Below are 22,295 nucleotides of genomic sequence, written 5' to 3' on the forward strand. Positions count from 1 at the left end.
CTTGGTTTTTCAAAGGATTTTAATTTAGGCTAAATTCCAAAACTTGCTTTTTAAATTTCACTGTTTTTCATTTTAGTTCTTTAAGTTTATGTTTTCTCATTTCAGTCCTCTAAGTTTTAAAACTTCCCAATTCAGTATTCTATTAAGTAGACATCCACTATTGCCATTAAAACCCCAAAACCAAAGTTATAAAAATAAAACTGGAGGTTGACCTGGCTGAAGAATTGATTCACTAGTCCATTGGTTAAATTGTAGGTTTATCAATTAAATAAATAATATATTTTATAATTTTAAAAAGCAACTAAAAATATCAACATTTAGGTAAATTAAGAAATTATAAAAATAAAAAATTACAGCATATGACATAAAGTTAGAGAGTATAAACAAAAATAAACACACCATTCACATAAATCATCCAATAAACAAGTTATATAGTCCAAAAGTCTTGAAACAACATATCTCATAAAAACTCAAAATAAATTTTTAAATAAATTTTTAGCTTAATCATCAAACCATAAAGCATAACAAAATCATTTAAATCTCCGAATACAACTAATGATTAAAATCAATCAAGTGTTATCGTTGTGATGTTTGTCGCTTGTGTTCTATGCAAAACCATTGGTATTTATTTTATTTAATCTATGGGTTAAAAAGATTAACCTGTGCAATCCGTCGGTTTACTCAATTTAATAATAGGTCATTGCATATTTGGTATTTTACATTAAACCATTCCGTATAATATTTTACATTAATCCGTCGGTTTGTAAATTGATTTGCAAACAATGAAATCAAACAAACTCAAACTGAAAATCCAAAATTCAGACCACTGATGGGCTTTTCTTGGTTCCAAGAAGAGCCCATAACAATTTGGAATCCGGCCTTTAATTTATAGCACAACGTTTTACCCTTTTCGGCCCATTGATAGACTGAATGGGCTTTGAAGCCCAATCTGATTGGAAATTAGGGTTTTAGTCTTTACTCGGCCGCAACTCTAACCCTCTGTCTGTGTTTCCTTCGTCTTTCGTTCTCTCTGTATTTTCTCTTTTGCGTTTCAGAGGGAAAGCAAAAGTGAGAGATAAGAATGGCGGAAGAGGAGGCACCGTTGGCGTACATACCTGAGGTTATACTGAAGAAAAGGAAGAGCAATGAAGACTGGGCACTGAAGAGAAAAGCTCAGTATGAGGACAGACAATCTGCTCTCAAGAAGAAAGCCAAACAAGAATTCATCAGAATGCCTGAAGATTTCATCAAACAATACCGCACCAGGGTCTCAACTCTTTCACCTTTTTTCTTTTCTTCTTATATATCTATTTGTGTTTGTTTGTGGTTTGTTTTACTTTTTCACAAGTGGGTTTTTGTTGGGTTGCTATAGCTGTATTATGCTTATAAGATTGATATTATGTTTTTTCTGATTCCTTTTGTTGTGGTTTGAACTGGGTAAATTTTGGTTTTTGAAGTTTATGTTGGGTTGCTGGAGTTTTTTCTTGTATGTATATGCATATATGTGTATGTGGGTTTTACTTGGTGCAATATTATGCTTATAACATTGATGTAGTGTTTTTTATGATTTCTTTTATTGTGGTTTAAATTGGGTAAAGTTTACTTTTTGAAGTTTCTTTTGGGCTGCCAGAGTATTTTTCTTGTACATATGTGCACATATGTGTGTGGGTTTTACTTGGTGTAATGTTATGCTTATAACATTGATATAGTGCTTTTTTTTTTTTTTTCATTTCTTTTATTGTGGTTGAAATTGGGTAAATTTTGCCTTTTGAAGTTACTGTTGGGTTGGTGGAGGTTTTTGTTTTTCTTGTATACATATGCACATGTGTATGTGCAAGCATGGAGGAGTTCGAGAATTGGGGGATTATTTTGGGTTTTATTTTGATGGCTTACAGGTTAATATTTAGGTATCTATGATTGGTTTTTGAGAGTTGGAACTTGGGGACATCTTAGTTTTGTGTGGATAATCTGTTGTAGAAGATTGATGTGATAAGAAATAAGCTGGGATGGAGAAGTTTGAAGTGTTCTTTAGAGGAGTGAAGAAAGCTGAGGTTTTCGGTTATTTGAGATTCGATTGGGTTCATTCAGTTTTGATATGTTGGAAATGTTCAATTTTTTATGTTTAGCATGTGACATGACTGAATGCAGTTTTGGTGCCTTTCTTTGGTCTTTTCTTCTGTTGTTTTGCATGTTAAATTTGCCTCTTGGGCAGTTGCCTAGTATTAGGTGTAATGGGCTCTTCTTGGGTCACAGATTATTTGTCCATGAGAAGCATGCAATGGTAGCTGAAATGTGTATGCTCATCAATCTAGGTGATGTGCTTGTTAAGATTGAAAACTTTGGTAGATACTTAGATGTTTGTACTCTTTATGTCTTTCATTTTAGATTAACTTCTGTCCAGGACAAATGTTTCCAGAGCTGCCCTGCATTGTCTGCAATTTCATGATATATTTACTAACATAATGGTATTGTCAAATAATCCTTTCTTTTCTTTTTTTGGGTAGGAACTGGACCTCATAAAATTGAAACAGAGGACAAAGAGGAAAAGACCAAATTTGACAGTGACCGATACCAAACTGCTTTTTGTCCTTCGCATAAATGGGTGAGTTACTAGCTTTTGTGATTATTTTCTTCATGTTATCTACAGTTAATTCTTTTTTTCCCACTCTAATGTCTCTGTTTGTTTCCAGAAAGAAGGAAATGCATCCAAGAACTAGGAAGCTCTTATACAACTTGAGATTGAGGAAAGTCTTCAACGGTGTCTTTGTTATAGCAAATAAATTTATAGTTGAAAAGCTGGAAAAAGTGGAGCCTTATGTTACCTATGGGTAGGTGACACAAAACCTTTTCTTATTGCTATACAGTAAATATTCTTAATAAGCTGGAGAAAACAGAAAAGCATAGAAATATAGGGGCACCCTCATAATTGTTCGTGATTTTCAATATTAAGTGGTTATGATTGAAATTGTGACCACTGGTTAGTATCATAATTGGAATGAACTCTGTTGCCTAATTTTTTCTGGCTTCATTAGTTAGATAGCTATGTATTGTTTTTATTCCATTACTACTAATGATATAAAGCATAGTGTTGATAGACAAAACAAAAAGCTCTAGCTTACCTATTTATCTGGAAAAAGAAGAAGAAAAGAAACGGAGCTCTAGCTTACCATCAGGACAAGAAGCAACTAGCTTTCATGCTCTTTTACGTATTTAAACTTTTTTGATTTCTGTGTAAACCTGTCAGTGTCCTATGCTCTTGCTGAAATAACTTTTTCTTTTTTATTTTATTTTGAGATGATCCCTTTTAATGGCACCATTCATTTTTTTGCTTATACCTTTTCATTGAGCATTGTTTTGGTGGCTTCTGTTTTATGTATTCTCTGTGTTGCGCTCTTCTTGGAGTAAGGATACTTATGAATCTGGACAATCCTATTACCAGGCTGTTTGGGCTTGATAAGCACCTTTAGATTGAACCAAAATCAATCTTGAAACTTGTCTTATGCTTGGTACTTGGTCAATGTTAATTTGTGTGCATCAGATAGACACCAGAGCAGGTTCAAGGGCATGATTGAGTAAGCCTTTGAATGTAAACAGATAAGTTCTGTGTTTTTGGTCTAGTGGCTCCTCTGGCTCCCTCCCTCACCCCCACCCCCCCACCCCCTCCCTCTCTTCTCTCACCACCAGCTTGCCCCTTAGGGTGAGCCTTACTTCCTTTAGCCAAAAATTTTATTAAAAAAGAAATATTTTGTTGGTTTAAAAAATAACTAGTAGCAGTGGGAGTGGGAGTGTGGCACCACAGTCTCTTTCATTTATTTCTGGTGGACTTGAAAGGGGGATTCCTCATTAGCCACTATGATATGCTCTGAGAATTTCATGTAATTCTTGTATGCTTTACACACACTGATGAGAAGCATCGTTTTTTATGGCAGTTCAAGATATTAAAAAAATATTGAATTGAGCCTCTAGTTGTTTAGGTTTTCTTCTATATAGTCTTCAACACAATGATGATAAATTTGTCCCTAAACATGCTTAACTACAAAAATCGTGGAAAGTTATGGCATTTGTCTTCACTAGGCACATCGCATATGGCTGAACTTTCGATCTTAAGCTGTGACTCTTCCTTATAAGAACTACTATTTGTTATATGGGTTTCCATGCATTTCCAGTTTCAACTTCAGATTATCCTAATGATTCTTTGCACTTGCATCTTTGCCCCTGTATCATTATAATTACAAATTAATGATCAGTGATATTCTTTTCACCTGCATCTTTGCCCCTTTATGGTTAATTATTTATAATTAATGATCAGTGATACATGGTTCTTATTGGATTTTGCTTGTTTGTAAAGATATCCTAATCTGAAGAATGTGAGGGAGCTGATTTACAAGAAGGGTCTTTTAAACATAGACAAGCAGCGAGTCCCTCTGACTGACAATAACATTATTGAACAGGTATTAAATATCATCTTGCTAAATTTTGGACTAAGTTTTTGTCATTTTTAATCCACAATTTTCTAATGCACCCCCTCTCCCCCTACAATTTTATCTTTTTGGCAGGCATTGGGAAAGTACGACATTATATGCATAGAAGATATTGTGCATGAGATTGCTACTGTTGGTCCACATTTTAAGGAGGTTACAAGTTCCTTATGGCCCTTTTCACTCAACAAGCCAGAAGGAGGATTGCAAGGAACAAAAATGGTATACAAGCGAGGGGGAGACGCTGGTAATCGTGAGGATCACATCAATGAATTGATCAGTAAGATGAATTAGGATTAAGAGAAAATGTACTGCATATAAAGAAGAAATCTAGAGTGTTGTTACTATGTCAACTACCCATAAAATGACTTTGCAGTGGCATGTATCGCAATTTTGAAAGTTATTGTTATATATGCATAGAAGATATTGTGCATGAGATTGCTACTGTTGGTCCACATTTTAAGGAGGTTACAAGTTCCTTATGGCCCTTTTCACTCAACAAGCCAGAAGGAGGATTGCAAGGAACAAAAATGGTATACAAGCGAGGGGGAGACGCTGGTAATCGTGAGGATCACATCAATGAATTGATCAGTAAGATGAATTAGGATTAAGAGAAAATGTACTGCATATAAAGAAGAAATCTAGAGTGTTGTTACTATGTCAACTACCCATAAAATGACTTTGCAGTGGCATGTATCGCAATTTTGAAAGTTATTGTTTTTTTGGGTCTGCTAATTAACATTTACTGTGTCATGATTTATTTTGTTTTGCTGCTTTTAACTTTTAAGTTGTTCCTGGATTGATGATATCTGTTTTCTTTAGCTTGAAGTATCAGTGTCAATGAATTCGTTGTGGAAAGAGTTCTGCAGCGTCTGCGTACTCAGTGTTAGATATTACATTCAAACCTCAGATTGTTCGTGAGAGAGAGTGAACCAATCCCTTGTGTGCTAGTTTCTTTTCATACTAACTTGACCAAGAATTTTCTCTCTCAAATATCTTCTCTTTTTTGAGTGAGATATTATTGGAATATGGAAGCAAGATAAAAGAATTGTCAAAGAAAATCATAAAGATATTATTGATGAGCTTGGATGTTGTTTTTGACTTTTGAGAATAAATTTTATGAATCTGAATTCAAGAAATTGTAATGGGCATTAAGAGAATAAATTGCCACTCACCCCCCGAGTCTGGAGAATGAGATTTGAGGGGTTGGCACTATCAAGATGAGGAGTAGTTATCATGAATCGTGATGAAGGGTGTTTTGTGGGATAATTATCATGATGATGAATTTTTATCAAACCATCCTATCAAATTCTAATTTTGGAGAAGGAACAAAACATCTAACTAATTTATCAAACATTTCACGTGCATGTAACAAAAAGTTTGGTGGTTGCATCATCACCAAAATCATAAAGCAAATTTTGAGAGAGAGAGAGAGAGAGAGAGAGAGTGGGGTAGTGATTATTACCCAACCTTACGAAAAAATCCGATAAGATATTGGAGTAGATAAATAAAAGAGAACTTTTTAAAGAAAAAATCGGGTGAGGAAAATAAAATACCCTAAGCTTTGCCGTGAGAAATGAACATGATGGAATGAATGTAGATTTAATATTAAATTCAAGTTTTGAGAATCATAGAAAATGAAAACAAACAATGCTTCATAAAATAATCATATCTTGAATTAGTGAAAAAGAAGGTGAAGAAATCAGATTGACTGAATTAAGCTTTGATTGAATTAGATGGAGGCTGGGAAACGCAGCTGTGAGAATGAGGGAGAACAAAATCAAAGGTATATAATGGCCAATGGGATTCAAAGAAGAAGATAAGTAGGATATGGGATAATTCATTACTCTGTATTTCACATCAATGGGTAGGGTAAGGAATGGTTAAGACCTTGAAGAAGAGGGAAGCCAGAAATAAGTCGTTGTCTGACAAGGAAGGTTCATATCCTTGCTCATGCCTTGATGATGTGAAACATAGTTATTGAAGAATTAACACAAAAGGCTACCTAATTCTTAGGACAATTGGTAAAAAAATATCCATCAATACAAAGCTAAAGCGTGCCTCTCGAAATTCATTTTTACCTCTTAGTTTAAAGGTCACTTTATTTCTCGAAAAGCAGTTTGATTGATGTAAAACTCTCATCAACTCATTAAAAGAAATATTATAGAAGAGTATTAATAAAAACTAAAATCACAAGAAGGTATCACAGAAAAGTCTTCATAGATGAGGAGCCACATATATATATGACTAAACCACCAAACAAAGAAGGATGGAAATTCAAAATATATCCTTAACGACCATGAATTAGATACAGTGGCATTAAGAAAGTTTCAACACAAAATCTGCTTCTAGAGTTGCAAGCTAGTAGCATGTACAGCATGTTGTAAGCTGACAGACAAAAAATCTCTTCCCCAAATGTACCTTCCATCTATATCAAATCTCCCCCCCCCCATTTTATCTACAATAAAGTTTTGAAAAATACATACGTGCACCTAATCCTGATCACCAATATCCTAACCCAACTAACAGAATCAAAGAATATGCTACCCTGAAGTACAAAGCTACCATGGCTAATTTATAGGTGTGAAGATGAGATACCACTGCCCCCATTTATCCTTCATAGGAGACCTGAGTAAAGAATTAATGCTTGAAAGAGTCATTCCCTTTTGCATCAAATTTCAATATCTACGCGGGTTTTGATGGGCTTCAGCTTGATGCCTAAACCCTCTGGAGAAAGAAGTTCTGGTGCTATGCATGAATGGCTTGAAGGGCTGGTTGGGTTTGAGCCATTACTTGATGAAGAAGTAAAATGTCGTTTTCTGTAGTAACCAAACTCCATTAAGAAAATTTCAATAGGAATTAGCATAGCATATGGGTGCTCTTCTGTCACCAGTGAGCCACAAGCTTGAACCTACCAAGCACACAAATGGGACCATTATACAATAACTGTATACACTAAATTAAAGTAAGAAGTAAAATAATAATGTGCTATATTCATGGAGTCCTCTAGTTATAATTACAACATCATTCGAAAGCAATTCATCGGTTCTAAGATATAGAACATAAAAGCTAGTTCTTCTTTGGATTACTGATTCTAATCTTAACAAAGAGACCAACGAAGGGAGAGGAGGTTGTGGGTTTGAGATCCACGGGTGCATGAGATCATTGACCATCTCATGTTTGCATGTAATTTATGTCATTTAATTACCATAATTGAAAGCTAAATCAAGATAACACATTGAAAAAGTGAAGATCACTCTACCTCAACAAGAGCGCAATTTTTTCTGCCCATTTTGGCACTCATATACACAGATTCTGCGTGGAATTCACTACTTTCACCTACAAAAATAAGTGTCTTACACTTCAACTTCTTCAAGCCCTCTGTAAGGTCATGCCTCCTGCAAATAGATTTTCTAATCAATAAAATAGTAGGCAGGGTTACAGAATATGCGATTCTTCTCGCATTTAGAAAGCTAGCAAGCAAATGCCCGCACAAGTGAACTAAATTTAACTTTGTAATTTTTCAGCTCTGTCTTATTTATTTACTGAACCGAATTAGTACTGTCTAAGACAATCTGTTCTGTGGTATGTCATTAAACACATAACTTGTTTTGAAATAAATACCAATTTCAGGTAAAATTCTTTATTATAAAACCCTTGTACCAGTTAGGTTTCCACTTGTAAGCATATAATCAATTTCATGTGGCTGCCGCCAAAACTTGAACTGTTATGACAGTTTCAAGCCCTCGTGGGTTGACTTAATACAGGTTTCATGGAAGGATCGGTGGGGAAAAGGAAAAACACACATTTATAGAATAGATACGATCTTACTCATTAATTGCTTGAAGGAAACGCATGACATTCAAACTTTGTCTTTCATCCAGTAACTGTAAGCACAGTTGAAATAAAAAAAGGGTCACAGCAGTTCAAGTGATATAAATTTATCACTTTATTGAAACTATTGAAACTGAGCTTTCCCTACCCTTTTGAAAACGTGTATTATGTCTGATTCTGCATCATGCAAGCCACACCTAAGTTCCTGCATTTAGTAGATGAGAATTATAACATACCAAGAGCAGAAATGCAGAAAGTTCCTGGAAAACAAGGTAACGCACCTTACTAAAGTAACGCTGTAGGAGGCATTCCTTCAATACACCACACATACCATAAAAGTATAGCAAGTTCAATAATACCTGCAGAAGTAGATTTTATAAAATCTTATGCAATCCTCACAAGCAATAAATATGTAGTTTTAATTCCCACAAAAAAAAAAAAAAAAGTGTATGCAGTTTTTTCCCTCTCTTTTATAAACTTCATCTGATATCAAAATGTTGCACTGCGGGTGCACACTCAAACCATCATGTGTAATGCAGTATTGAACCGACATCATGAATATGTTTGTTATTAATATTCTGCTTGTTGCATGAAGAAAGCAATGACTTGGGGGATTGGACAATGAATGATAATCACTTCTGTTGGTAGAAACTCCAAGAAGGGCATAGTGCTGGAAGTGTTTGGATATTGGCTACTGATTACAGCCAAGTGGCTCTTAACAATACCAAATGGCAAATGGTGAACTTTGCAATAAGGAAGCCCTCCTCTGCCCTTTGCTATTTTAGATACACACTTGGACCGTACAAAAATTAAATTGATATAAAGTTTTCTATTGATATTCAAATCAGCCTTGATGTTGGATATTGACACCTAATGGTTCCTTCATTATATTAATTGCACATATTCCAATTACCTTTATGTAGAGCCATTCACTCCATGAGGGTGCTTTACAAATAGGGGACACAAGAATCAGCCCAACCACCCGCTGTGTATATTTCATCTGCCACATGGGAAAAACACAACTTTAAATAAGAATATCATGATTAAAAAAAAAAGGGGGGGGGGGTGTGGAAGCTGAAATTTGCCAACTTACTGCAAAAAGGGTAAGGATGTAAGCACCAGCTGTTACGCCTAAGCACAAAACCTCTTTCAGCCTGAAGTAGAAATATCATCAATACATGCTTAAGAACACTGCAACTGGGAACAGTGTAAGACATATACCATTCAACATAGCTGAACTAAAATGCACCCAATTTAGTACTGACTGAAAAAAAATAAAAAATTTGGCACCAAAGCAGTTAGATATTATTGGGGCTGGATCTGTTTTCCCTTTTGTTATACTTATTATCAACATCCCTTGATACGAAACTATCTATAACTAGTTCTAAATTTGTGACACTAGCACAAACCAGTATGTCTATGAAGTCATGCAACATATCCTGATTAAATGGGTCTTCCGCCCTTTTCTCATGTTCCAGCTAAATTATAACGGAAAGCTCTAGATTCTGAGGTATCAATCCATATTTCTAATTTTTCCTCTTACTAGGACGTGAAGCTTGTCAAAATCCTTCATGATATCACAAACTTTCATACAAAACTAATGTATTTGCCAATATTGACCATAATAACTCCCTGCTTGGAACTCCGTGATATCACAACACATAAGTAGTCTAGAAAATATGGGACACATTTCGCACTTGTGGATAAGAAAGAAAAAGAAAATAATAGTACACATTGATAAGCTGATAAGAATCAGTATGTCACTCTCCCAAACCAATTGAAATCAAGGGCTGGCAGATTGAATAAAAGCAACTAAATAACAGCAAACCCTGTAAGGAAAGAAGATAAAGAGATGTGTTCTACAACCCAATGTAATTAATAGGCACTTCATGAAGTCATTGAGTTGCCAATTTAATGAGAATTAAAGCCCCAAATTTCCCATTTGAATCCATTGCCGCCAAAACAAAATAGAAAAGATGAACTGGTAAAAGCGAACAACACTAGCATACCCGAAGAAATCAAGCACTTCGGCCACCTGGTCTGCAAGGTCGTCCACACTGAGCAATGGAGCATCTGAAGAAATTACATCAGCTCCCACCTGCAAGAACTCTTAAGCAAATGGAAGGCAGGAACTCTATTAATATCCACAAAGGAAAGAATTTGTACTACAACACTTATATAAATAAATGCATGGCTGATACTGACCTCATGGCCTGGGGCATCAATGTGGTAAATGCAGAAGTTATGAAGCAACAAAGAAGCTGCATCCGGACAAAAGAAGAGGCCTCGGAAGCAAGACATGTCTGTGTAAACCCAAGAAAACAGTAAGCACCCAGAAACTAAAAAACCCTTCCATTTCTACAAAAAACAATTGGGTTGCACAATAAGAACCCAATAGAAACCCCAGAAAGCAAATAAAGTAAAAAAAACACTTTCATTTCTACAAAGACCAATTGGGCTGCACAATAAGAACCCATTAAAAACCCCAGAAAGCAAATGACACATAGAGATTGAAAACTAACTATTTTCCATGACATTTGGAGTAAAACAAAAAGACCCTTTACAAATAACTTCAAGACATATACATTAAGCACCATTTCTAAGTTCTTTCATTCACTCTTAAGCATATTTGAAATTGAAATGCAACAGAAAAAAAAAAATTAGCATTAACCGCTAAAAAGAGTAACAAGAAATGAAGCATACAATTGAGAGCAACATCTGGGTATGTTATCAAAGCAGGCTTTTCTTGATCCCCACACACAAACACAGAGATTGAGCCTTTGCTTGTCTTCACCACATATTCCTGCAAAACCACATTAAGCAAACAAAACAAAAAAACACAATTAAATAACCAAAAAAAATCACACATACAACCAAAAACTCAGCAAATATACAACAAAGAAACAACAAGTACTACAACTAAAAAGAAAAAAGAAAAATGTAATCTTGCATTTGAATAAAACAAAAACAGAAATAAAAAAATAAAATTTTCTTGGTGGGTTCTTCAATTATTATTATTATTTTTTTTGTTGGGGGGGTTGCTTTACCTTCTCTCCTAAAGGTACCATATCAATGTCAATGGAAACCGAGTCACTTGACTCGGCCATAACACAGCCTCTCTCTACACCAACCACAGAAAATAAAAGATACCCACAAACACTGCTAAACTCAATGAGAGTTTCAGAGTTTATCAGTAGCAAAATGCTTGAAACTTTCTCATCAAACACCTTGCTTCTTCTTCTTCTTTACTTCTTTACTTGTACTTGTTTTCTCTGTGGCTTTTCTTTCACCTTCTTTGGAGGAAATATAGAATTACACAAACACCCTCAACGAAACAACGGAATCACAACATTTAAGTTTTAGTTTAACCGTACACAATGACCTGTTTGCCCTTCAGTCAACGCTTTAACTTCCCTGTCTTTTAGCTTGGCTTTGTGTTATCAAAATGACCGTTGGAGTGGGTAAAACTGTCAGTTGGGTGTAGTTATTGTTGGGTCCGTACACATAGGGGCAGTCACTGAAAAATTTTGATAACGCGAAGGAATTGAAACGGTGGCGTTTTGGGGGAGGGAAAGGGTAGGTGGAGTTGTGAGGAAATGAAATATTTTACTATGGGCATTTTGGTAATTTTACAAGAACAGGGTTTCATACAGCTGTATGACACCTGGAAGCACCAAAAAGAATGCTCCAGAGTTAAGTCTATCAAAGTGCGCCAGCTCATCACTGCCCTTGCCCAGTAGCCCCAAATTGCCTCTATTTTATTGTATTCATTCATTTCATTAATGCTAAAATATTTTTTGGGATATACCCAATAAAATAAAATGAAAAAGACTTCTTGGGATGGGATTGGGATTGGGATTGAGTTTTTGGGTTGAGGGGTTCTAATCTTATCTGGTTTATATTGTTTTATCAGATCGATTCAGAAAGTAACATTGGATAAGTGTCAATCTTTTTTTTTTTGGTGATAAAGTGTTACTTTTGATATATATTGATTAATGGATACCTTCTATTATTAAAGTGATAATAAATTTTTTTTTTAAAGGCAAAGTGATAATAAATTTTAAAATAACATATCATCTGAAAAATGTTATATTCACAATATTTTCACAATAAATTTTAAGTGACAAACTATTATCAGTGAGAAAAAAAGTAATTTTAATGATAAATTTAAATTATAATCAATAATAACTAACCACTTATGATTTGTTATGAAAATATTATGAACTCAGTACTTTTCCATTTCATCTTCTTATATTGCTAGCTGCAGATAAAAATCCAATTTTTTAAGAAGATATCATTCACGTTGTTTTTAAAAAATATATGTAAAAAGGTATAAATTTCCAAAAATTACTCTCCTTTTTTTTATCACAAAAACTACTTTCTTAATTTAAAATTAAAAGTTTATTAAAGGAAAAATAATAACTTTTTAAATGAAGTATTATATTAAGAAATTTACTTACTAACTTTTAAAGGGCACTTCATTTTGGATCATCCCAAAATAAAATAAAAGTCTAATAATTTGAGATGGAACAACGAATGAGTATATTTTTATAAAAGTATACCCATTAATTAAATACAAGTTTAATCAAAACTTTAGCATTGCAATTGACCTCAAAATTATAGAGTATACTTTTATCCAATAAATTATTGTAGTATGATTTTAGTTTGGTCATACTCTCTAATCACTATAAACTCATACTATCATACGGTTCAAACTCCAAAAGAGATATAGAACTCCAACATTTACATGAAAAAGACGAAAGACAAATTTATGAATTCCAACACTTTTCTTAAATTTAGTAATACAACTGATTTTTCAACAATACTAATATTTTTTTTTTTTTGGGGTATAATCTTCCAACAATACTATTGTTGTGCAGCGCTACAATGCCAACCTTTATTGATTAGTTGTCACTATCTATAAACTTAGGGGCGAATAGACATCTTCACATGTAATTGGACAGAAACTCTCACAAAGTGCTCGAGAGCTTGGGAATATGTTAACGCGTTTTCAACGACAATCACGGCTACTTTACTCAATGCCAATGCCAATGCCAGAAAAACATGTCTACTACAAGTCTGCATTTGCTTTTATTATTTCATCCAGGAAAAAATTCCATTCAACATATAAGTAATAGTAGTTATAATGATAGATTCCAGTCCAGTTAGCTCAACTGGTAATATTTTTAATGATTAAATAAGAAATTTGAAGTTCAGTCATCGCCTATACCAAAAATTGATTAGTGTTTTGGTCTGATGATAAATAATGCAATCATCAAAAGCGAACACCATAAGTTGAAACCTTATAAAAAAAATAAATGTAATAGTTATAAGGAAGCAGAATATTTTGTGCTAATTAATTTGCTGAATTTGGCACATTGTACCTTGTGTTTTGACTGGTTGTGGTAGTAATTATGATGAACAAACTTATAAATTCCATTCAACATCTAAGTAACAGTAGTTATAATGATAGATTCCAGTCCAATTAGCTCAACTGGTAATATTTCTAATGATTAAATAATAAATTTGAAGTTTAGTCATCGCCTATACCAAAAATTGATTAGCGTTTTGGTCTGATGACAAATAATGCAATTATCAGAAGCGGACACCATAAATTAAAACCTTATAAAAAAAAATAAATGTAATAGTTATAATGAAGCAGAATATTTTGTGCTAATTAATTTGCTGAATTTGGCACATTGTACCTTGTGTTTTGACTGGTTGTCGTAGTAATTATGATGAACAAACTTATTACACCTCCATAAAAAGATGGCCTACTACAAAAGTTGTTTTTTTTTTTCTTGTTGACCCTTTTGGCTATTGCTTCCCTTACTATAATTGAATCATATGCCTTCAAGTCTACAACCAAATATTGAGAATCTTTTGGACATACCATATGCCTGTTGAATAATAGTTGAGAGGGCTCCTTCATGATGTTGTAATTATGTCTTTTGATTTAAATGTTGAAATATAGGGTGCATAAAGAAAGACCTCATAAATGGAAAGGGTGCCCATGATGAGCATCTTACTGTATGTTTGGTCAAGTTTCAGTACTTGTTCCTGTTGGCGTTGGGTTTATTTATTTATTTAAATAATAATAGTTTCATTCGTCTAATACTTTAATAAAATTATAAATATGATAAAATTTTAATATATTACACTCGTTTTATGATAATTGTCAAGTTAAGATATCAATCACTCTTTGGTTTTGGTGGGATTTAGCGCTTGAATCTTTTGTTTAACAATAAATTTTTTATTAATTGAGCTAACTAGAATTTACTCATTTGTCTAATAACAAAAGCATATTATAATATTTGTTCATTTTTAATTATAGTAGAAAATGGAAATCTATGTACGAGTTCATTGGATGCTACAACTTAGACGGCAGCAAACCAAGACTTTGGACTCTGGACTCCAAAACTATATAACATCAGTCATAACTCATATCTCTTTGGTCCCACCCCCCCCCCCCATTTTCAATTTTATGAGAATATACTTATATAGCTAATAACGAAATTAAACCTTTTTCCTTTTGGAGGTTTTTATTTATTTATTTTTATATATCTCAATTTGATAAAAACACCAATTTCACCTTTTTATTTATTAATTTTTGTAAAATTAAGTTTCCATTGTCTTCCATTTTAAAAAGAAAAATAGAAAATGTTATTAAGTGACTTATTTGAGAATTTTTTTTATTTAAAATTTCACCTCAGCAAAGCTAGCATTTATATCAAAATATTTGTTTACTGCTTTAGCCAATGAATTATATATGTAGGGGTGGTAGGCTCAGTAGTACTTATCTGTGTATATATTAGGCTGGGGGCCCAATCTGAGGACTTTAAGTAGTCTGAGGATGGGGAAATACGGTCAGAGGAGTCCATGTTAATGAATGAAGAGGTAAGGTATGAACATGAGAGTCCGAAAAAGTGATCTGAGGAGGAATGCTTCCTCGGCTGAACAAATCCGAGGTCAGAAGGTGCGGTCTAACATTAAGAGCAACGTTTCAGACTACTCCACTGATGAGGACAAGTATCAGGAAGGAACATGACAAAGGGAGGTTATGAAATATCTAAGGGAAAGCTGCTGCTACCGCATTAAATGCTCTACAGCTAACTCTCTAGCCGCATTAATGAGGAAGTGATACTTGAACAGTAGTTTCAGTCTTACAGCTACTCCCCAAAGACTTCAGGAAGGTGCTGATATAACAATGATCAACACCGACAATCTAATCCACACGTGAGGGCAGAGATGAAAGGAGGAAGATAGTATAAAACAGAGGGGAAGCCTTGAGAGAAGACGATTTGAGAATTAAGAGAGAATTACTGTAATAATAAGAACTGTACTTGCAATACTTTAAGAATTATATACAAGAACTGATCTCCTCGGACTGTGTCAAGGATGATTTTCATTAGATACAACCAGTCTATTTTCACTTTATTGTCATTTAGATCCACTATAATTGCTACCCAACTCATTAAAACCTAGTTTTCTAATCCACTCTCTACAAATTTATTGTATTGGGCTCTTTGAGCCTAAATCCTTTTAACTTTTTGGCTTAGGACTCAAATCTAGTCCCTACAATATACATATATTAATTATCTATAGTTGTGCATTAATTATTAATATTAAAGGAATATATATGATTATTTTATAATTTTTATATAAAAATATTTTTATTTGGAATAATAATAATAATAATTGTGGGGGCAAAGAGCTTGGCAACCCCGGCCCATTTTATACCAAGCCCAAGGCCCATGTCAAGGAGGAAGAAACGTCCGAGGACGGAGTTAGAAAGTCCAAATTGCCTAGGAACCTTGCCGAGGACAATCCTGTCCTCAGCTAACCAAGACCATGGGAGGAAGAAGTAACGGGCTATCAAAGGTAGCCTCCCAGAGCATCCAAAGAGTGAGAACGAGTACAATGTGTCAGCCATGGAAGCATGGTGGAGAAACAATTCTAGGATAAACTATCACCTTCATATTAAATGCCCACAACTAACGTTCTGGCCGCATTAATGAGGAAATGACTCTTGAATAGTGCAGCCTTGGTTGCTGCAACCCATAGAAAGAATGAGAAGACGGTTGATAGGATAGGCACTCAAGTATTGACCTGCTTAATCGACAAATGTAGGGTTAAGATCAACTAAAAGGGGGTATATAATGTAAGAACTTCTTCAGGAGAAGGGGGGTGGTAACTGGCAGAACTTGCCCAACCTTTGTAGTCAAGCACTAAAGAAATAATAAGAATTACACAAGAGAGTCCCGAGGAGTAGAATTTCATACTTCAATCCATGTTCTTGTCATTCCACCTACTCACTGTCGTGTTTTGTTGTTGCAATCCTTATTAAGGCCTAGTTCTTAAACCAATTCTCTACAAATTCATTGTTTTGGGCTAGTTGGATTTGAGTCCACTCGTCCAGCAGAAGAAGTGCTCAGATCCAGTCCTTACAATAATAATAGTAATAAATTTAGAATATAACATTTTCCCTCATGTTTAGCTACGTTGACAAAAATTGACATAAAAGAAATCAAAAAATTAAATATTTGTAAATTCACTAAACTTAATCTAAACCATTTAAATTTTATAACTTCTTCCAATGATAAATATATATATATATATATATATATGTATATAGTAATTAAACTAATAGGATAAATACATTTATTTTGTATTTTTTTTTTTTTTTTTGAAAAACTTGTTCATTTTTAATTATAGTAGAAAATGGAGATCTATGTACGAGTTCATTGGATGCTACAACTTAGACGGCAGCAAAACCAAGACTTTGGACTTTGGACTCCAAAACTATATAACATCAGTCATAACTCATATCTCTTTGTTTACCCAAAAAAAAAAAAAAAACTACCATCTCTTTTGGTGGGTTGTTTTTCAATTTTATGAGAATATACTTATATAGCTAATAACGAAATTAAACATTTTTCTTTTTGGAGGTTTTTATTCATTTATTTATTTATTTTTATATATCTCAATTTGATAAAAACACCAATTTCACCTTTTTATTTATTAATTTTTGTAAAATTAAGTTTCCATTGTCTTCCATTTTAATAAGAAAAATAGAAAATGTTACTAAGTGACTTATTTGAGATTTTTTTTTTTTTTTTAAATTTCACCTCAACAAAGCTAGCATTTATATCAAAATATTTGTTTACTGCTTTAGCCAATGAATTATATATGTAGGGGTGGTAGGCTCAGTAGTACGTATTTGTGTATATATTGGGCTGGGGGCCCAATCTAAGGACATTAAGTAGTCTGAGGATGGGGAAATACGGTCAACGGAGTCCATGTTAATGAATGAAGAGGTAAGGTATGAACATGAGAGTCCGAAAAAGTGATCTGAGGAGGAATGCTTCCTCGGCTGAACAAATCCGAGGTCAGAAGGTGCGATCTAACATTAAGAGCAACGTTTCAAACAACTCCACTGATGAGGACAAGTATCAGGAAGGAACATGACAGAGGGAGGCTATGAAATATCTAAGGGAAAGCTGCTACCACCGCATTAAATGCTCTACAGCTAACTCTCTGGTCGCATTAATAAGGAAGTGATACTTGAACAGTAGTTTCAGCCTTACAACTACTCCCTAAAGACTTCAGGAAGGTGCTGATATGATAAGGATCAACATCGACAATCTAATCCACACGTGAAGGGTAGAGATGAAAGGAGGAAGATAGTATAAAACAGAAGGGAAGCCTTGAGAGAAGAGGATCTGAGAATAAAGAGAGAATTACTGTAGTAATAAGAACTGTACTTGCAATCAAATTTAAGAATTATATACAAGAACTGATCTCCTCGAACTGTGTCAAGGATGATTTTCATTAGATACAACCAGTCTATTTTCACTTACTTGTCATTTAGATCTACTATAATTGCTACCCAACTCATTAGAACATAATTTTCCAATCCACTCTCTACAAATTTATTGTATTGGGCTCTTTGAGCCTAAATCCTTTTAACTTTTTGGCTTAGGACTCAAATCTAGTCCCTACAATATACATATATTAATTATCTATAATTGTGCATTAATTATTAATATTAAAGGAATATATATGATTATTTTATAATTTTTATATAAAAATATTTATATTTGGAATAATAATAATAATAATTGTAGGGACAAAGAGCTTGGCAACCCAGGCCCACTTTATACCAAACCCAAGGCCCATGCTGAGGAGGAAGAAACGTCCGAGGACGGAGTTAGAAAGTCCAAATTGCCCAGGAACCTTGCCGAGGACAATCTTGTCCTCGACCAACCAAGACCATGGGAGGAAGAAGTAAAGGGCCATCAAAGGTAGCCTCCCAGAGCATCCCAAGAGTGAGAACGAGTACAATGTGTCAGCCATGGAAGCATGGTGGAGAAACAATTCTAGGATAAATTGTCGCCTCCACATTAAATGCCCACAACTAACGTTCTGACTGCATTAATGAGGAAATGACCCCTGAACAGTGCAGCCTTGGTTGCTGCAACCCATAGAAAGAATGAGAAGACGGTTGATGGAATAGGCAATCAAGTATTGACCTGCCTAATCGACAAATGTAGGGTTAAGATCAACTAAAAGGGGGTATATAATGTAAGAACTCCTTCAGGAGAAGGGGGGTGGTAACTGGTAGAACTTGCCCAACCTTTGTAGTCAAGCACTAAAGAAATAATAAGAATTACACAAGAGAGTCCCGAGGAGCATAATTTCATACTTCAATCCATGTTCTTGTCATTCCGCCCACTCACTGCCGTGTTTTGTTGTTGCAATTCTTATTAAGGCCAAGTTCTTAAATCATTATCTACAAATTCATTGTATTGGGCTAGTTGGATCTGAGTCCACTCGTTTAGTAGAAGAAGTGCTCAGATATAGTCCCTACAATAATAATAGTAATAAATTTAGAATATGACATTTTCCCTCATGTTTAGCTACGTTGACAAAAATTGACATAAAAGAAATCAAAAAAATTAAATATTTGTAAATTCACTAAACTTAATCTAAACCATTTAAATTTTATAACTTCTTCCAATGATATATATATATATATATAGTAATTAAACTAATAGGATAAATACATTTATTTTGTTATATTAATTATTTTAAGTAGTGCATTAATTATGAGTGTATAATGAAATTTTGATGTCATTTTTCAAAAATTTATATGAGAAACAATTAATTTAAAATATGATATTCTTGCTCAAATTTAGTCGCTTTTGCAACAATTAAAACAAAGTCCAACAAAAGGGGGGGAAATCAATAATAGACAACCATGAAGGTAAAAAAACAATTGAAGGATATTTGCAATTTTATTTTAACAAAATGATATTTGCATTCTTGAGTAGGCATGTATATCAATCATTATATCATGCAATTTTCAAATTTGCAAACACATATAATATGATCAAATTATTACACTAGTCTTATTGTCTTTCTATTTTGTCTATAAAATAGAACATGAAATATTACAAGTTTATGTAAGAAAAATTATTGAAATATTGGAGGAAACTACTAACAAATTAGTGACATAAATGTTATTAAATATTTTAAAATGCATGCGCTACAAATCTACAATAATCAACATTTTCTATTGTGTGACATTTGTAACTTCTTGTAGATGCAAGAGATAATTTTTTTGAATTATCCTACTCAGATGGGGTAATCAAGTAGCACATTTTTTGGCTAAGTTAGTTATTAATCTTCCAGGTTGTGCTGTATGGATAGAGAATGTTTCACCCTTAATATTCCGTTTTGTTCATGCTGATTTAGCCTCTCTTAATTAATAATAAACGATTTCTTCTTTCTAAAAAAAAAAAAATAGATGTCAAAGATTTGACAAGCATTATCTCAATCTTTTTGTAATTTTATCAAAAGTTAATTAATTATATAAATTAAATACAATGATCTAGCTAGTTCAATTGAAATACATACTACAAATTATAATGTTATTTACCATATCAAGATTTGTATTAGAGGCAGAAAGTAAAAAATAATTCTAAAACGAATTAATCAAATTCCTTCTCTTTTTAAATTTGTTGATTTGTACAGTAATCCTAAATTCCCTTAAAATACTTGTTACAAGAACGTGATTAATGGATTACATGGTTTTGTGACATGGATAATGAACACAAACTAAAGCTACAGACAGTTTAGCTACAATCCGTTTATATACGACCTGTAATTTCTTCCTCTTTCTTCTAATACTCCTCTTAATATGAACTTTAATATTGATGACACTCATTTTAGACAATAAAGCTGAAAATTGATGAAAAGTAACAACCTTAGTTAGTAGGTCCGCCAGTTGAAAATGAGTACCGATTTGTAGTAGCTTTTAATCACTAGTTTCTTGGAAGTCCAACATGTAGTCCACAATCTCAAGATCAGCATTAGAAGCCGAATATCAAGCTGTCGCAATAGCCACATGTTAAATAATTTGGATTTTGGCTCTTTTGAATGACATCTGGTTTATGAAAAACATTTGTCAAGACAAATTACATGGAAAACATTTAATTTCAAATGTTTGAACGAAAATTCCACCAAACTACCATGTGATGATTGATAATCCATGTACTTGTTTTTTATTAACTTCAAATGTTCGAATGAAAATTCCTCCAATCTATGTGGTGATTGATAAAGTCATATATGTGTATTTTATCAACATGACCTATTTAATAAGTCATGTGACATCTATATATACAATATAATAGTCGAAGGCATTTAACTATTAGTTGACCTTAAAATGTTTTGTCACCTAAGCTTTTGTAGTTCTACAATTTTACACTTCATTTTTTTATTATATCAAAACGAGATTTTTAAACCGACTACTACTTAACAAATTGAAAAGTTTTAAACCAACTATTTTTCAGCAACATGAAGATTTTCAAACCAAGCCGAAGTCTTTTGACTATTAGTTGACATTCTAATATTTTGCCGCTTAAACTTTGGTAGTCCCACAATTTTGCATATCATTTTTTTCTTAATTTATTTATTATGTCAAAATGAAAATTTTAAACCGACTACTACTCACCAAATTAAGGAGTTTTAAATCAACTACTACTCAGTAATACGGAGAGTTTTAAACCAAACCGACTTACTCTTATATATACAAAGCACCACACCAAAACCCTCTATGTGATTTACCCATTATTTGCTGTTTCTATTCTTTTATTTCTACAAACTCTTTGTCTACAAGCTTCAAGGCATCTTTACATGAATTTCTCTTCATAATTACTTTTGTTTTCATTTTTTTTTTCTTTAATATTCTGTGTTTGTGTATTTTTTCTCTTCATAATTACTATTGCCCATGTGTTTGTGCTTAAGAACCAAACTTTTAGACACCATGTTTGATTCTAGAGGAGTAAATGCTAAAAGAAAGCTAGAGGTAATGGATGGCACCAAAGTATCCTTATTTTTTTTATTCTCCTGCTTGACATCTTAATTTTGTTGAAATACTTTGTGTCATAGAATATATTATTTTTGTATCACTCTATTTACTCCCCCCCCCCCCCCCCCCCCCCCCCCCAGAGAAGTCTACTACCCCGATTGGCTAGCAAACGTAGTGATGGTCAAGAAAGCTTCCGGGAAATGGAGAATGTGTGTAGACTTCACCGATCTAAACAAAGCATGTCCTAAGGACAGCTACCCCCTCCCGAGAGTCGACACTCTAGTAGACTCCACGGCTCAACATCAGCTGTTAAGCTTCATGGACGCTTTCTCCGGCTACAACCAAATTAAAATGCACGATGAAGATCAAGAAAAAACGTCCTTCGTAACTAGCCAAGGCCTGTTCTGCTACAAGGTAATGCCGTTTGGTTTAAAAAACGCAGGTGTAACTTACCAAAGGCTTATGAACAAGATGTTCGCACAGCAGATCGGGAGAAACGTCCAGGTATATGTCGACGACATGTTGGTCAAAAGTCGAAGGGAAGAAGATCATTTAGAAGACCTCAGGGAAACATTCGACACCCTTCGCTCTTACAATATGAGGCTTAATCC

General features: G+C 33.7%; 2 protein-coding genes across 2 annotated transcripts; one reads left to right on the top strand and one right to left on the bottom strand.

Annotated features, from left to right (window-relative positions):
* The first annotated feature begins 979 nt into the window (after window positions 1-979).
* On the top strand, window positions 980-4,887 carry LOC112024755 (large ribosomal subunit protein uL30z). The gene is made up of 5 exons (XM_024057387.2): window positions 980-1,267; window positions 2,505-2,602; window positions 2,691-2,828; window positions 4,349-4,451; window positions 4,557-4,887. Exons 1-5 carry the CDS (start codon window positions 1,082-1,084, stop codon window positions 4,770-4,772), a joined length of 741 nt encoding a protein of 246 aa, XP_023913155.1. The 5' UTR covers window positions 980-1,081; the 3' UTR covers window positions 4,773-4,887.
* Window positions 4,888-6,750: 1,863 nt separating this feature from the next.
* LOC112024753 (protein NDL2) lies at window positions 6,751-11,606 on the bottom strand. Its single transcript, XM_024057385.2, has 11 exons — window positions 11,360-11,606; window positions 11,016-11,115; window positions 10,518-10,615; window positions 10,322-10,410; window positions 9,406-9,466; window positions 9,226-9,312; window positions 8,594-8,671; window positions 8,461-8,517; window positions 8,310-8,365; window positions 7,741-7,876; window positions 6,751-7,389 (listed from the first exon to the last, which is right to left on the bottom strand). Exons 1-11 carry the CDS (start codon window positions 11,417-11,419, stop codon window positions 7,150-7,152), a joined length of 1,062 nt encoding a protein of 353 aa, XP_023913153.1. The 5' UTR covers window positions 11,420-11,606; the 3' UTR covers window positions 6,751-7,149.
* Between the last annotated feature and the right edge of the window lie 10,689 nt (window positions 11,607-22,295).

This window comes from Quercus suber, unplaced genomic scaffold (assembly GCF_002906115.3).
Source record: "Quercus suber isolate HL8 unplaced genomic scaffold, Cork oak 2.0 scaffold_435, whole genome shotgun sequence".
NCBI lineage: Eukaryota > Viridiplantae > Streptophyta > Magnoliopsida > Fagales > Fagaceae > Quercus > Quercus suber.